Source organism: Nematostella vectensis, chromosome 9 (assembly GCF_932526225.1).
Source record: "Nematostella vectensis chromosome 9, jaNemVect1.1, whole genome shotgun sequence".
Taxonomy (NCBI): Eukaryota; Metazoa; Cnidaria; class Anthozoa; order Actiniaria; family Edwardsiidae; genus Nematostella; species Nematostella vectensis.
Window position 1 is genome coordinate 5,080,573 of NC_064042.1, and position 14,816 is coordinate 5,095,388.

At 43.8% G+C, this 14,816-nt stretch overlaps 2 protein-coding genes across 2 annotated transcripts in view; one reads left to right on the forward strand and one right to left on the reverse strand.

Moving 5' to 3' along the window:
• LOC5511009 (DNA polymerase alpha catalytic subunit) overlaps nt 1-14,816 on the forward strand; it is a 43,066-nt gene that overhangs the window by 25,844 nt on the left and 2,406 nt on the right. The window contains exons 44-56 of the mRNA XM_048732446.1: nt 5,755-5,787; nt 5,940-6,032; nt 7,775-7,863; nt 8,303-8,337; nt 8,637-8,718; nt 8,861-8,937; nt 9,007-9,062; nt 9,592-9,720; nt 11,080-11,155; nt 11,487-11,585; nt 12,220-12,323; nt 13,829-13,909; nt 14,374-14,493. Coding sequence (XP_048588403.1) covers nt 5,755-5,787; nt 5,940-6,032; nt 7,775-7,863; nt 8,303-8,337; nt 8,637-8,718; nt 8,861-8,937; nt 9,007-9,062; nt 9,592-9,720; nt 11,080-11,155; nt 11,487-11,585; nt 12,220-12,323; nt 13,829-13,909; nt 14,374-14,493 — 1,074 coding nt within the window. The remainder of the gene's footprint in view (nt 1-5,754; nt 5,788-5,939; nt 6,033-7,774; nt 7,864-8,302; nt 8,338-8,636; nt 8,719-8,860; nt 8,938-9,006; nt 9,063-9,591; nt 9,721-11,079; nt 11,156-11,486; nt 11,586-12,219; nt 12,324-13,828; nt 13,910-14,373; nt 14,494-14,816) is intronic.
• Nucleotides 1,201-5,100, reverse strand: LOC116617499 (calcium-dependent protein kinase 10). Its single transcript, XM_032380212.2, has 5 exons — nt 4,925-5,100; nt 4,079-4,205; nt 3,070-3,626; nt 2,492-2,633; nt 1,201-1,661 (listed from the first exon to the last, which is right to left on the reverse strand). Exons 2-5 carry the CDS (start codon nt 4,149-4,151, stop codon nt 1,384-1,386), a joined length of 1,050 nt encoding a protein of 349 aa, XP_032236103.1. The 5' UTR covers nt 4,152-4,205; nt 4,925-5,100; the 3' UTR covers nt 1,201-1,383.

A 14,816-nucleotide genomic window follows, 5' to 3' on the forward strand; every position in this document is an offset into this window, starting at 1 on the left:
GAAGCTATATTTTTATGTCTTATCTGAATGTTATGACTACCTAATTTTGATGTCTTCAAAATTGCTTCTAGCCTTGAAGTCGCAAACATTGTTGAAGTGAAATACTAAGCTCTTTTTGTAAAATACTGTTAATGGGAAAGCAATTAGCACATTTATTGAATTGAACTATGTCGTTGAGGGGCTTAAATTGAGAATCTCACAAGCATTGAACAATGGTATCTGTATACAATACGAGCAAAGTGGAGGGCAATTAACGACATGAGTAGAATAATAATATATTTTTGTTAAAGCCTTCTAGGCCCCGTCCACACGTATACGAAATCGAATGAATCCGCAACTTTTTCTTTCCGTAATCGTAAAGTTTCCCGTCCACACGTAGCGTAATCGTATCGTAATCGCCCGTCCACACGTATACGGCGATTCCGCAATCGCTCTAGCTCTACACGCTGCGACGCCATCTTGTTTTATTCTACGGTTAGAGACTGTGTACGATTTTTACGTCATCGTTACTGATTTGACCGTCCACACGGATTCCGTAATCGAAATGTTTCGGATTTGACCGTCCACACGTATACGGAATCGTAGCGTATTCATTTCGTTCCGCTTTTGTTTGCGGATTCAAAAAGTTGTGGACTCGCCAGCGTAATCGTCGTATACGTGTAGACGATAGCCGTATCCGAAACGAAAAAGTTGCGGATTCATTCGATTCCGTATACGTGTGGACAGGGCCTTACTCTTTCGCCTTCGCCTCATTTATATTACACCAAAGTCTCAGTATTGGTATTTCTATTTCAGCTTTCGCCATTTCTTTTTAATAAAAAAATAGCCCTAGCACTGCATCGCTTACTGGTATTTCTATTTTAACTTGCGCCATTTATTTCTCCTTAACGCCTCGTAGGGTTTTCATAGCTTCCGAAAGTCTTTCGTTACGCTTTCGTAACTTATGAAATAATGAATCCATAAGCTGTATTTAGGAGACTGGTAACCAGTATTCACAAGCAATCGTTTAGGTACATAAAACACCTCAGGGATACTCCCCAAGAGGCGACTTGCGCTAAGAAACCACGTGACTCTTTGGGTGGCTAACTGACGCGCGCTCCGGCTTTTGGCGGGAGAATGACACAACGTCATCTTATTAAGCGCTTGTGAATAAAGCCAGGGAGGGAGGGAGGGGGGAATCTCCTCTGAAAGCAAGCATTGTTCAATGTCTTTATTTTATTTTTTATTTTTTTTATTTTATGTTTAAGAGCTAAGCGGCCATTTGGAATACCTCCTACGTTGTGGCTTTCCCATTTTCGCTGAAAACAACCATAACTGAATCTGTCCCCTGTGATGTGGCCTTGGCTTGTATCCCCCCCCCCCCCCTGTAACTCATTGCTTTCATCAAGAGCTCATCAACCGAGAGAAGTCGTCAAACCCCACGGTGCCATCCCCATCGTAATCTGCGCCTTGTAGCATAGCCTCGACCTCGTAGTCCTTAAAGTCCTGCCCGAGTAACTTAAGCACCCTCTGCACCTCTTCCACGCCTATGCTGTTATTGTTGTCTCTGTCAAAGACACGGAAAGTCTCTTGCATTGTGTCGTCCGGATCCGCATCTTGGAGGTTTTTGGTCATCAGCTGAAGAAACTCGGGGAAGTCTATGGCTCCATTCCCATCCGAATCTACAAATAAAAAGGCTATGAAAGCAGTGGCGGATCCAGAGTTTAAAGGCTCTCAGAGAGCCTCTTTTATTATTGTCTTAGTTCGAATAGTTTCTGAATGTTGCGATGTTGTTGGTTAAACATTTTAGATCGAATCCATTTTTGTCCGAATCTACAAATAAAAAGGCTATGAAAACAGTGCGGATCCAGAGTTTAAAGGCTATCAGAGAGCCTCTATTTTTACTATTGTCTTATTTCGAATAGTTTCTGAACGTTGCGATGTTGGTTTATCATTTTAGATCGAATCCATTTTTGTCCGAATCTACAAATAAAAAGGCTATGAAAACAGTGCGGATCCAGAGTTTAAAGGCTATCAGAGAGCCTCTATTTTTACTATTGTCTTATTTCGAATAGTTTCTGAACGTTGCGATGTTGGTTTATCATTTTAGATCGAATCCATTTTTGTCCGAATTTTTATGCCTGGTGCTTTCGGTGCTTTCGCTCTTTCATAAGGATGTCTAATCGCTTCCGTGTCACGGCAACAAAATGTACGGCCCTCATGTAACTAGATCAAATATTACATAGTTTTCATGACTCCCTTAGAGGTAACGTGTTATTCCATTTGAACAATATTAGTTCGGATATAGCATATAATTTCTACTTTACAGTCAGGCGTGTACACAGCCTGACTTGGCTGCATACTCTGCTTCATATGATACCTAAGATTGTGCACCCGTCTCAGCCAATCCCGGGTTCGCGCCTGTTAATGACGAGAAGCACGAGCCCCTGTCATATCAAACCTTTGAACTTCAGAATTGTTTTATATACCATTATTAGAGATTGACCCGTACCAATTTGGTTCATCATGTCCATGAGCTCCGCCTCCGTGATGTTATACCCCAGTGACGTCACTAGCTTCTTCAGCTCCGTAGCGGTTATACAACCGTCGCCGTTATCGTCAAACACAAGGAAGGCTTCCTTGATTTCCCGGACCTGAGGGGGAAGGGGAGAGGGTGATTATTACTATGATGAGGTGTGGTCCATTAAGGATATTTATGGAGGTATATTGCACGAGACAACAAAACGATTAGTTTTCTGTTTCTGCTATGGATCGCTGTGTGAGACGTGTAACAAATAAACTTGATACGCATAATTTATTCGCTGACAAATTGCGTACTAAAAATGTTGGCTTTGCTCATCGTTTGTGGATGGAGAAAAGGGGGTGAATTTATTCGGAGATGTAACTTAGAGTTAAGTGAAGAAGCAAGGGACGTTAATAGATCAAAAGCGTGTGAGCAATGTGCTTTAGCTAAACGCCGTTTTTTTTTTCTTTCAGTAATACCATACCTTTTTCAAGTTTCTGTTTTTTATTACATAGAAATTTTCCATACATGACAATTTTTTTACATAATATTTCTTGCTTTTTTACCTGGCTTTCCGTTAGTTCCATGTCCTCTTTGACCGACTCTACCGGACTAGGTGTCCGGGAAATGTCCCTTTGCCAACTTCCAACCAAAGTTTTCCTGGCATTCCGAATACTTTCTTTGACTTCTTTGGGCACTTCAATCTGTGTTTTGGCGAGATTTTCACCGGAATTATGAATTTGTTTCTTTTTCTCCCTTTCCTTGTGCCTGGACTCAAGATGTTTCTCATGTTTTGCATCCTCGGGTACAGTAGCTGCTGTTTGTTTGTCTTGATTTTCTGCATTGGTTGTGTTATATGTTGTTTCAACAAATACCTCGTCATCTTCGGTAGTAGAAACCTCGTTTTCCGAATCTTCTACTATCGTTATTTTCGACATTATCGTCGGAGAAAGCGGACTGTTTGGTATCACGTCGGCCAAGGACTGGTCTTTGGTTGCTCTATCGTTGGCTTTGGTTTCCGATGGTTCTCTCTGCGCGTTCGTACTGTCTTCGGGTTCAGTCTCGTGATCGGGGGGCAACTCTTGCGGAGTCGGCTGTTCTCTCACAGTTTCTAATTCAAATGCTTCGGGTGCAAAAGATACAAAAAACGAAATATAAGCTTTTCAAGGTGCAACTAAAAAGTGCTGCTAATAATAAGCAACAACATGTATTTCAAATGTCTTCTCCTACATTGTTGTTGTTGTTGTTGCTGTTGTTGTTGTTGTTGTTGCTGCTGTTTTTGTACTGCTGTTTTAGATATCGTCATTGTCGTGCTATTATTCTTTTCCCCACGTTATTTCGGTATAGCTTCCTAGCGGCCTTTCTAATCACTTGTAGTTGTCACATGTCATGGTTGCTATGGTGACCCCCTTACTAAGTGATCACGTGTAGTTGTCACATGTCATGGTTGCTATGGTGACCCCCTTACTAAGTGATCACGTGTAGTTGTCACATGTCATGGTTGCTATGGTGACCCCCTTACTAAGTAATCAAGTGTAGTTGTCACATGTCATGGTTGCTGTGGTGACCACTTACTTAATGATCTCGTGCCGGCATCATCTTCATTCTCAGGCTCCTCTGCTATCGATGAGTATTGCCTTCGCAGCATTTTCCTTTTAGGGCTACTTTCAAAACTCTTGAGTGAAGTGTCACTTGTTTACCGCTTTGTAAATTATAAAATAGACAAATCATTAATTTATTAATTTTACAAATTAACATTATAAAAGCGTATCAAACTCCCAAAGTTTCGTAGCAAATTAATACACCTATTTCAGACTAATATTTCTCAGTGCATACGGCGAATGGTAAATGGCAGTTCGGTGCGAACAGCGTCAACATCAGCCAGCAAGACAAAGGAAATTTTGGCGAATTGTTTCCCAGCACCTCCCAACACGGTGTTCAATTAGCGCCTGCATTGCTGGGCCAGCCTCTCGCCTGCGTCTCGTCACCAGCAATGTTCACTGGGCTGCTAGTGGTTATCGAGTATTTGTAATATTACCTATTTTCTGCACTCACTAGGAACGTGACACGATCCTTGCAAACCGCCATTTAGTACTGATTTGCCGTTGGAAAAGACAACGTTAATCGGAATAGGTGTACGGATTTTGCAAAGAACTGCACTCACCCAAACTTAGCTCAGATTATTTTTAATTGTGTTTACAACCGCTCAGGCAGAATTCTACCTTTCAATGAAAAACCTTGATCACAACGAAAGAAGCCCTTTTAGGGTCTCGATAGATCTTGGTCTAACTATGGTCTAAACCAATTCTAGACTACGCACACAAGCTTATCTAACTTCTCATAGCCAAAAGGGTACCATGATTTGTATATTTAATAGCTTCTACTAGACCAAGCTACTCACGACAAACTTTTAAAGAATACCTTGGATTTCTGCATCGCTGTGCATCTGGTAATCACTCCTATTCCTTCTGCCCCGTTGTCATTCGGACCTGTAAGCTCAATGCAAGGACCAGGTTAAACGCTGTTAGTCATCTCTAGCTAGAGCTTCCCAGATTTCCGTTAGGAATAGACCGTATAATTATTCGAGAAAGGGTTTATTCGGGGTTGTGTTGGTCATTCAAAGTCAACAAAAACTAATCCTGCTCCATTGTCTGGAGAAAGCGGTCTTCAATCAATTTTGGATTTGTTGACACTTGTCAAATTCTTGGAGGAATAGGCTTTGCATCATTGCATGTAATCTGTACTAATCATTCACATTCATTAATCCTTAATCTTTCAGTAGTGTACCGAGAAAATACTTTTTATCGCAATAGAAAACATAAAGCGCATATTTCCCTAGTCTATTTATCCGGGAGCAACTGAGAAGGCCAATCACGTTACCGTTTTACGCTCCCTCACAATACCGAATGACTCAAAAGAATCCATTTCCATCGGCCAGTTTAAGCAAGTGACTAAGAAACTTTTTGTCAGATAACATCAATAAAGTATCAGTCTTCATTCGTTGATGCTTATTTTGAAGTTTTCCTGGAAATGAACCGCTGTATTTACAATTGTGTACAATAACAAGGAAGTGTTTTGGACGAGGCATTATGTGGTAGTGTGAGTAATGGAACAACCCCCATTTTTCTCAAAAAAAGAGTATGTCTGAACGGTATTTTTTTATTTCCCTAGAGAAATGAACGCTGGGAAAATGGCAGATTTTTTTGTTTTTGATATTAATTTTTACGTGATTGATTCTGTTTTAATTCTAGATTCTGATGAAGACGAAAGACTTGGTCCAGCAGGTTCGTAAAGCCGAGGTTGTTTAAAGAGCCCTACTCAGCCCCAGCTGTTATTGTTTTTATTCGCCCTTATCTGTAATCTGGACCCCTCTTTTCGGCCCCTTGCCCGGAGCTGTCTGGATTGAAGATGATCGTTGTCTTGATTCTTGTTCCAGATGCATCTGGATGTTATCTACGGGGATACAGACTCTATCATGATTAATACCAATTCTACAGACCTGCAGGAGGTCAAGAAAGTCGGCAACAAGGTACGACATCCACACGGTGAACTAAAACTAAGCGTACGACGCGCCAGTCACGTAGTGAACTAAAAAGCAAAATACGACGCGCCAGTCACACGGTAAACTAAAAGCAAAGTACAACGCGCCAGTCACTCGGTGAACTAAAAGCAAAATACGACGCGCCAGTCTAAAAGTTAAATACGACGCGCCAGTCACTCGGTGAACTAAAAGCAAAATACGACGCGTCAGTCACTCGGTGAACTAAAAGCAAAATACGACGCGCCAGTCACACGGTGAACTAAAAGTAAAATACGACGCGCCAGTCACACGGTGAACTAAAAGCAAAATACGACGCGCCAGTCACACGATAAACTAAAAGCAAAGTACGACGCGCCAGTCACTCGGTGAACTGAAAGCAAAATACGACGCGCCAGTCACACGGTGAACTAAAAATGAAATACGACGCGCCAGTCACTCGGTGAACTAAAAGCAAAATACGTCGCGGCAGTCACACGGTAAACTAAAAGCAAAATACGACGCGCCAGTCACTCGGTAAACTAAAAGTAAAATACGACGCGCCAGTCACTCGGTGAACTAAAAGCAAAATACGACGCGCCAGTCACTCGGTGAACTAAAAGCAAAATACGACGCGCCAGTCACACGGTGAACTAAAAATAAAATACGACGCGCCAGTCACTCGGTGAACTAAAAGAGAAATACGACGTGCCAGTGACTCGGTGAACTAAAAGCAAAATACGTCGCGCCAGTCACGCGATGAACTATAACCAAACATACACGCGCCATTCACGCGATGAACTATAACAAAACATACACGCGCCATTCACGCGATGAACTATAACAAAACATACGACGCGCCAGTCACACGGTGAACCATAACCAAACATACGACGCGCCATTCACGCGATGAACTATAACCAAACATACGACGCGCCATTCACACGATGAACTATAACCAAACATACGACGCGCAAGTCACGCGATGAACTATAACCAAACATACGACGCGCCATTCACACGGTGAACCATAACCAAACATACGACGCGCCATTCACGCGATGAACTATAACCAAACATACACGCGCCATTCACGCAATGAACTATAACCAAACATACGAATCGCCAGTCACACGGTGAACTATAACCAAACATACGACGCGCCATTCACATGATGAACTATAACCAAACATACTACGCGCCAGTTACACGGTGAACTATAACCAAACATACGACGCGCCATTCACGCGATGAACTATAACCAAACATACGACGCGCCATTCACACGATGAACTATAACCAAACATACGACGCGCCATTCACACGATGAACTAAAAGCAAAATACGACGCGCCATTCACATGATGAACTAAAAGCAAACGATAAGATGCTCAAACCACAACCAAGGTGGACCAAAACCAAACGATTCAGCCAAATATCGAGGAGAGCAAAGGAAAAAGTGTTCAAATCAAACAACAATGAGCTACAAACTCGCAAGAACGTAAACTATACCTACAACAAAACTACACAAACATATAACGCCAAAAACTATACATGCATATAACAACATAAACTATACATACATATAAAGCCAAAAAACTATGCATACATATAACAACAAAACTATATAACACCCAAAACTATACATACTTATAACAACGTAAACTATACATAAGTAACAACGCTAGCTATACAAAGTTTCCTGGAAAATAGAAGCTGTTTTGATCTCGTAGTATCATTTCCACAATTCATTAGGTTAAAAGCGAGGTGAACAAGCTGTACCGTCTGCTGGAGATCGACATCGACGGTATCTTCAAGTCCATGTTACTACTCAAGAAGAAAAAGTAAGTACAGGCCCGTACCTAGGATTTTTCTTGGGGGGGGGGGGGAGGGAGTGGACCTAATATTTCCGGGGGGTGGGGGGTGGGTAGGGATTTTTCTAATAAAATTCTGACCATGCCTTTGCAGTATCTCCACGGGACGCTTATTTTCGGATTTGGCTATATACCAGTGATCTAGCTGATAGCTTAATAGTTTTGTCTACAAATAATAGCACGTCTATTGCGAAACGAAGATGGTCCTTTGGTCGTTGTGGGGGGGGGGGGGGCGTTCGCACCCCCTGCAACCCCCCCCCCTGCGTACGGGCCTGAAGTAAGAAAGTACTGGCAACAAGGTTATATTTCAAAAAGGCTGAATGGTTTTATCTAAAAGAGCTACATACCTTGTTCTTCCCGTGTCGTATACTTTGAGGTTCGTAAATTTGCTTCACATTTTATTTTCCAGGTACGCGGCAATCATGATAACAGAAAACGAGGATGGTTAGTATACGGATGCCCAATTTTTTTATTTATTACAAGTGATTAATTGTAACCGTGTGCCAACCTACAGACTGTAGACGGCGGCCTAAGACATCAACTGCAACAAAGACATCATTGCTAATGGTCTGCGCTGCTGTTGAAATCCATTAAAATTATCACTTTTCGACTACTCGAGCGAAAATCGCTAAATACGAAACACGTGATGTGCAAGAAACTAGCATGCAACTCTTCGATTACAAGACTCTCAAAAAACAGAATGAATGCATTTCAAAGGTTTTCTCTCGCATTGTGCTGTTTAGGTACTATGAATGAAGTGAAAGAAATGAAAGGTCTCGACATCGTGCGAAGGGACTGGTGCGACCTGGCAAAGGATGCTGGAAAGTATGTTGCTCGCAAAGGCTACTGGGAAGTATGAACTTATACAGAAGAGAGAAAAACAAACTCAACACGACCACTCTTCATCCAGTCCGTACCTTTTTCATAGGAAACCCTTAACTGTTTGTTTTTTCTTTGTTTCCTTCAGCTATGTTTTGTCCCAAATTCTGTCGGCCCAGTCACGTGAGGCTATCGTTGACAATGTCCACGATTTCCTGATTACAAGTGAGTTCGTATGGATTTTGGACCAATTGTGCTATCCCTCTTCTTATGACGATCTTTTTTGGTCCACAGTTGGTGAAGACGTGAAAGGCGGTAAAGTCGACCTGCAGAAATACGTGATCAACAAGGTAGGATGCTGCCTTTGTTGCATACACTGTATGAGTCCGTTATAAGGGAACTCAAGCGAACACTTGTCTGGACGACGGTTGGCAAAGGGAAGTAGATGTCCTTAGTCGGATTTCAATCAGTCAATCAATCAATCAATCAATCAATCAATCAATCAATCAATCAGTCAATCAATCAGTCAATCAATCAATCAATCATTAGTTTATTACCGCCTCTCACAGCAATCCTGAGTTACAAGCGGTGTCAGCAACATATTGCAAAATAGGTTTACAATTTCAATAAATAAGAAGCATATGTACACGAAACAAACGGTCTTAACCAGTCAGTGTTTGGGGGTTTGTTGCGGGAGCTTGTTCTTCCCCTCAATATACAAGGGCTGGCTCTCAACTCCAGTCTACTCTTTATTCAGCCGATGTCTTTCTTGTATCCGCTAACGGGCCATTTTTATTTGAAAATGAGTTTTCCTTACCGCACCGCGTTATAAGGATTCAAGGCCTGAATTATTGCTGAAGATTTTCGCCATCTTTTCAGCAACTCACAAAAGCACCACATGACTACCCGGACAAGAAGTCGCTCCCGCACGTGCACGTAGCCCTGTGGCTGATGAGCAAGTCCAGAAAAGTGGGCGTAGGCGACACCATCCCTTACGTCATCTGTGACGTTAGTATGCACCTCCCTCTAGTTACCTGTGGCGCACTTGTACACTATCTCTTACGTTACCTGTGGCGCACGTGTACACTATCTCTTACGTTACCTGTGACGCACGTGTACACTATCTCTTACGTTACCTGTGGCGCACGTGTACACTATCTCTTACGTTACCTGTGACGCACGTGTACACTATCTTACGTTACCTGTGGCTCACGTGTACACTATCTCTTACGTTACCTGTGGCGCACGTGTACACTATCTTACGTTACCTGTGGCGCACGTGTGCACTATCTTACGTTACCTGTGGCGCACGTGTACACTATCTTACGTTACCTGTGGCGCACGTGTACACTATCTTACGTTACCTGTGGCGCACGTGTGCACTATCTTACGTTACCTGTGGCGCACGTGTACACTATCTTACGTTACCTGTGGCGCACGTGTACACTATCTTACGTTACCTGTGACGCACGTGTGCACTATCTCTTACGTTACCTGTGACGCACATTTACACTCTCTTACGTTACCTGTGACGCACGTGTACACTATCTTACGTCACCTGTGGCGCACGTGTACACTATCTCTTACGTTACCTGTGGCGCACATGTACAATATCTCTACCTGTGACGCAAGTGTACACTCTCTTACGTTACCTGTGACGCACGTGTGCACTATCTTACGTTACCTGTGGCGCACGTGTGCACTATCTTACGTTACCTGTGGCGCACGTGTACAATATCTCTACCTGTGACGCAAGTGTACACTCTCTTACGTTACCTGTGACGCACGTGTACACTCTCTTACGTTACCTGTGGCGCACGTGTACACTTTCTTACGTTACCTGTGACGCACGTGTACAATATCTCTTACGTTACCTGTGACGCACATGTACAATATCTCTTACGTTACCTGTGACGCACGTGTACACTCTCTTACGTTACCTGTGACGCACGTGTACACTATCTCTTACGTTACCTGTGACGCACATTTACACTATCTCTTACGTTACCTGTGACGCACGTGTACACTCTCTTACGTTACCTGTGACGCACGTGTACACTCTCTTACGTCACCTGTGGCGCACGTGTACACTCTCTTACGTTACCTGTGACGCACGTGTGCACTATTTCTTACGTTACCTGTGACGCACGTGTACACTCTCTTACGTTACCTGTGGCGCACATGTACAATATCTCTACCTGTGGCGCACGTGTACACTCTCTTACGTTACCTGTGGAGCATGTGTGCACTATCTCTTGCGTCACCTGTGACGCACGTGTGAACTATCTCTTGCGTCACCTGTGGAGCACATACACATATAGATTGTCTCTTAATCATCTGATAGGTTGATTTCGGTTTGATTGACAGGACGGCTCCACCTTACCAGCGTCTCAGCGCGCGTACCACCCAGATGAGTTCCGCAAGTCCGACTCACTTAAGATCGGTATCCTTTCATCGTAGGCAGTGTGGCAGTGAAGAGGGGGGGGGGGGTGGTAGAGGGAATAGAAGCTGACAGGGCAGGAAGGTCAGGAAAGACCTTGGGGTGTCAGGTCAAGGTTAGGTCATATCAACCGCCCAGGATAACATATCAACCGCCCAGGATAACATCGGAAGTGGTGATGAAAGAGGCGGCCCAAAGAAAACTGGGCGACGAAAATACTTATCAACTTATACTTATAAATAATTAGCAGAGTTATCGTTGCTTAGAGGTTTTATGGTGCATAAAATGCGTGTCGCAATCCGTGACTACACCTGATACCTTAACTCCTGTCCAGACACAAAGTACTACCTGGCCAATCAGGTACACCCTGTTGTGGCGCGCCTGTGTGACCCCATCGACGGGACTGATTCCGCCAGGATAGCAGAGTGCTTAGGTGGGTAAATGACCCTATAGATAAGTGACCCTATCGACGGGACTGATTCCTCCAGGATAGCAGAGTGCTTAGGTGGGTAAATGACCCTATAGATAAGTGACCCCATCGACGGGACTGATTCCGCCAGGATAGCAGAGTGCTTAGGTGGGTAAATGACCCTATAGATAAGTGACCCCATCGACGGGACTGATTCCGCCAGAATAGCAGAGTGCTTAGGTGGGTAAATGACCCTATAGATAAGTGACCCCATCGACGGGACTGATTCCGCCAGGATAGCAGAGTGCTTAGGTGGGTAAATGACCCTATAGATAAGTGACCCTATCGACGGGACTGATTCCTCCAGGATAGCAGAGTGCTTAGGTGGGTAAATGACCCTATAGATAAGTGACCCGATCGACGGGACTGATTCCGCCAGGATAGCAGAGTGCTTAGGTGGGTAAATGACCCTATAGATAAGTGACCCTATCGACGGGACTGATTCCACCAGGATAGCAGAGTGCTTAGGTGGGTAAATGACCCTATAGATAAGTGACATAATAGCAGATTGTTCAGTAAAGATCGGAGTACGTAGTGTGTCTTTTTTTCAGTTTTTTTGTTTTGTTTATTTATTCTGAATCGCTCATACTCCTTTTAGGTCTTGATCCTTCCGGTTACCGGCACGCAGCGACTCGACATGACGACGAGGCGGATGCTTTACTTGGTGGCCAGGCCCAAATGACAGATGAGGAGCGGTTTAAGGTAAGCCGAGGAGACATGCCTAGCATACTGACATGACGGAAAAACCTGGAGCGGTTTAATGTAAGCCGTGGAGACATGCCTAGCATACTGACATGACGGAAAAACCTGGAGCGGTTTAAGGTAAGCCGAGGAGACATGTCTAGCATACTGACATGACGGAAAAACCTGGAGCGGTTTAAGGTAAGCCGAGGAGACATGTCTAGCATACTGACATGACGGAAAAACCTGGAGCGGTTTAAGGTAAGCCGAGGAGACATGCCTAGCATACTGACATGACGGAAAAACCTGGAGCGGTTTAATGTAAGCCGTGGAGACATGCCTAGCATACTGACATGACGGAAAAACCTGGAGCGGTTTAAGGTAAGCCGAGGAGACATGCCTAGCATACTGACAAGACAGAAAAACCTGGAGCGGTTTAAGATAAGCCGAGGAGACATGCCTAGCATACTGACATGACGGAAAAACCTGGAGCGGTTTAAGGTAAGCCGAGGAGACATGCCTAGCATACTGACATGACGGAAAAACCTGGAGCGGTTTAAGGTAAGCCGAGGAGACATGCCTAGCATACTGACATGACGGAAAAACCTGGAGCGGTTTAAGGTAAGCCGAGGAGACATGTCTAGCATACTGACATGACGGAAAAACCTGGAGCGGTTTAAGGTAAGCCGAGGAGACATGCCTAGCATACTGACATGACGGAAAAACCTGGAGCGGTTTAAGGTAAGCCGAGGAGACATGCCTAGCATACTGACATGATGGAAAAACCTGGAAAACGGGCAATTGGAGATAGAGAAAGAAGACACAATTTCTTACAATGGCTATAGGATCCTTGTATTACGGACTGATTTTCAAAACAAATAACGTGAGGCCGAAGTGCACATAACCAGATTTTGGCTGATAATTTTTCCTTGATCATCCTTGCGTTATGTATGAGCTCAGGGACGAAAAGCTCAAATTTAAATGAAACTTTACAAAAAGTCACATCAATTTTAAAAAAGTCGCACTTGATATTTTGTTTGCTATAATTAACTAAGTACTCAGAAAAAAATTCCGCCTTATTCGATGTGAAATGGGCTTATTTGAAGCGTAATGTCATGTTTTTCCGTCATGCCTAGCATACTGCGTTTTTCAAAATTCGAACTCCCGCTACCCTGGGTACCAGAGGCTCGAGCTTCACTTGTTCACTGACACGCCGGTCTTAGCAAGAGGAGCGAAGAGACGATCGCATCTCGTTGTCGCCGTTTCGCGGCTCTTTGCGAGTGGAGCATGGAGCTCAAGCCTCTGGTACCCAGGGTAAACTCTCGCCGACGGTATCTATATTGAAAATCGCAGGAACGAGCAATGTTGGTTTAGCAATAAAGATCGACAGTATTTCAACCCAGCAGGGGATTAGTATTCGAGCGAAATTCGCGTGCGCAAAAATGCCCACTTGTACAGCAAAACGCGACTTGGAGCGTCCATAGCACCCATATGTTCTTGCTTAGCAAATAGTGCTTTTGTTATAGGATTGCGTCCGTCTAGTGTTGAAGTGCAAGCAACCTGGCTGTGATCAGCAGACAACCATCGAGGAACTCTGCAAAGACGCGGTAAGGCATCCTCCGCGGTCAGCCCCAGCTGAGATGGTCCGCACAATGCCTCTCCACATCCTGCCATTGTACTTGTCAGATCCTGTGATCCTTTTGTGTTAGATCCTTGGATACCTGCATGTCGAATCCTGGGATCCCTGTGTGTCAGATCCTGGGATCCCTGTGTATCTAGAGACTAAATGAGAGAATGATAGTTACCTGGAACTCACGGGGAGTTGAGACTACTCACCCTATCCTCCCTAATTTTCGTCTACACGAGCGCTTTGTGGTGTTGTTCTAAGGGCCTTTTTTATGGAATTTACTCGCCGGGAATAGAGCTGACGTTATAACTAGAAAAACTACAGCTGTAGAATAACCTGGTAAATTACGTGGTGAAACTGTCTCACAGCGGGTAAAACAATCATTTTAGCCTTGTGTTTATTTATTTCCCTGATTAGAGTTTTTAATGCTATGTTCTTTGCTAGTCGGCGCGCACGCCTTTGTTGTCTGCGCTATGCCCCGGATGTGAGAAACTCTACAGTCCAGCGACAGTCATAAATCACTTGACTGTAATCATTCGCAAGCACATCAAGGAGTATTATGCCGTGAGTATCTCTTGTACCAGGGGTTACACTTGAGTTGGAGCCGTGCTCTGTTGTGTTAACCTTACCGCTTTTTTAGTGGTAGAAGCCTTATAAATGAATAAATGAATGAATTAATTAATAGGTGGCCTAGGCTCTAGGTATGTCTAATTTAAAAAATATTAATATATTTATCCTTTTGAGTTCCACCGTATTATAGTAGTTGATCTCGCGGATATTTTACAGTCAACACGCTCGCGCAAACTGTCTCCACCCTTGCTAACACAACCCGAGCTAGGACGACGGCGACGGCTAGGACAACAAAATCGAAAGAGATGCGTTCGCGT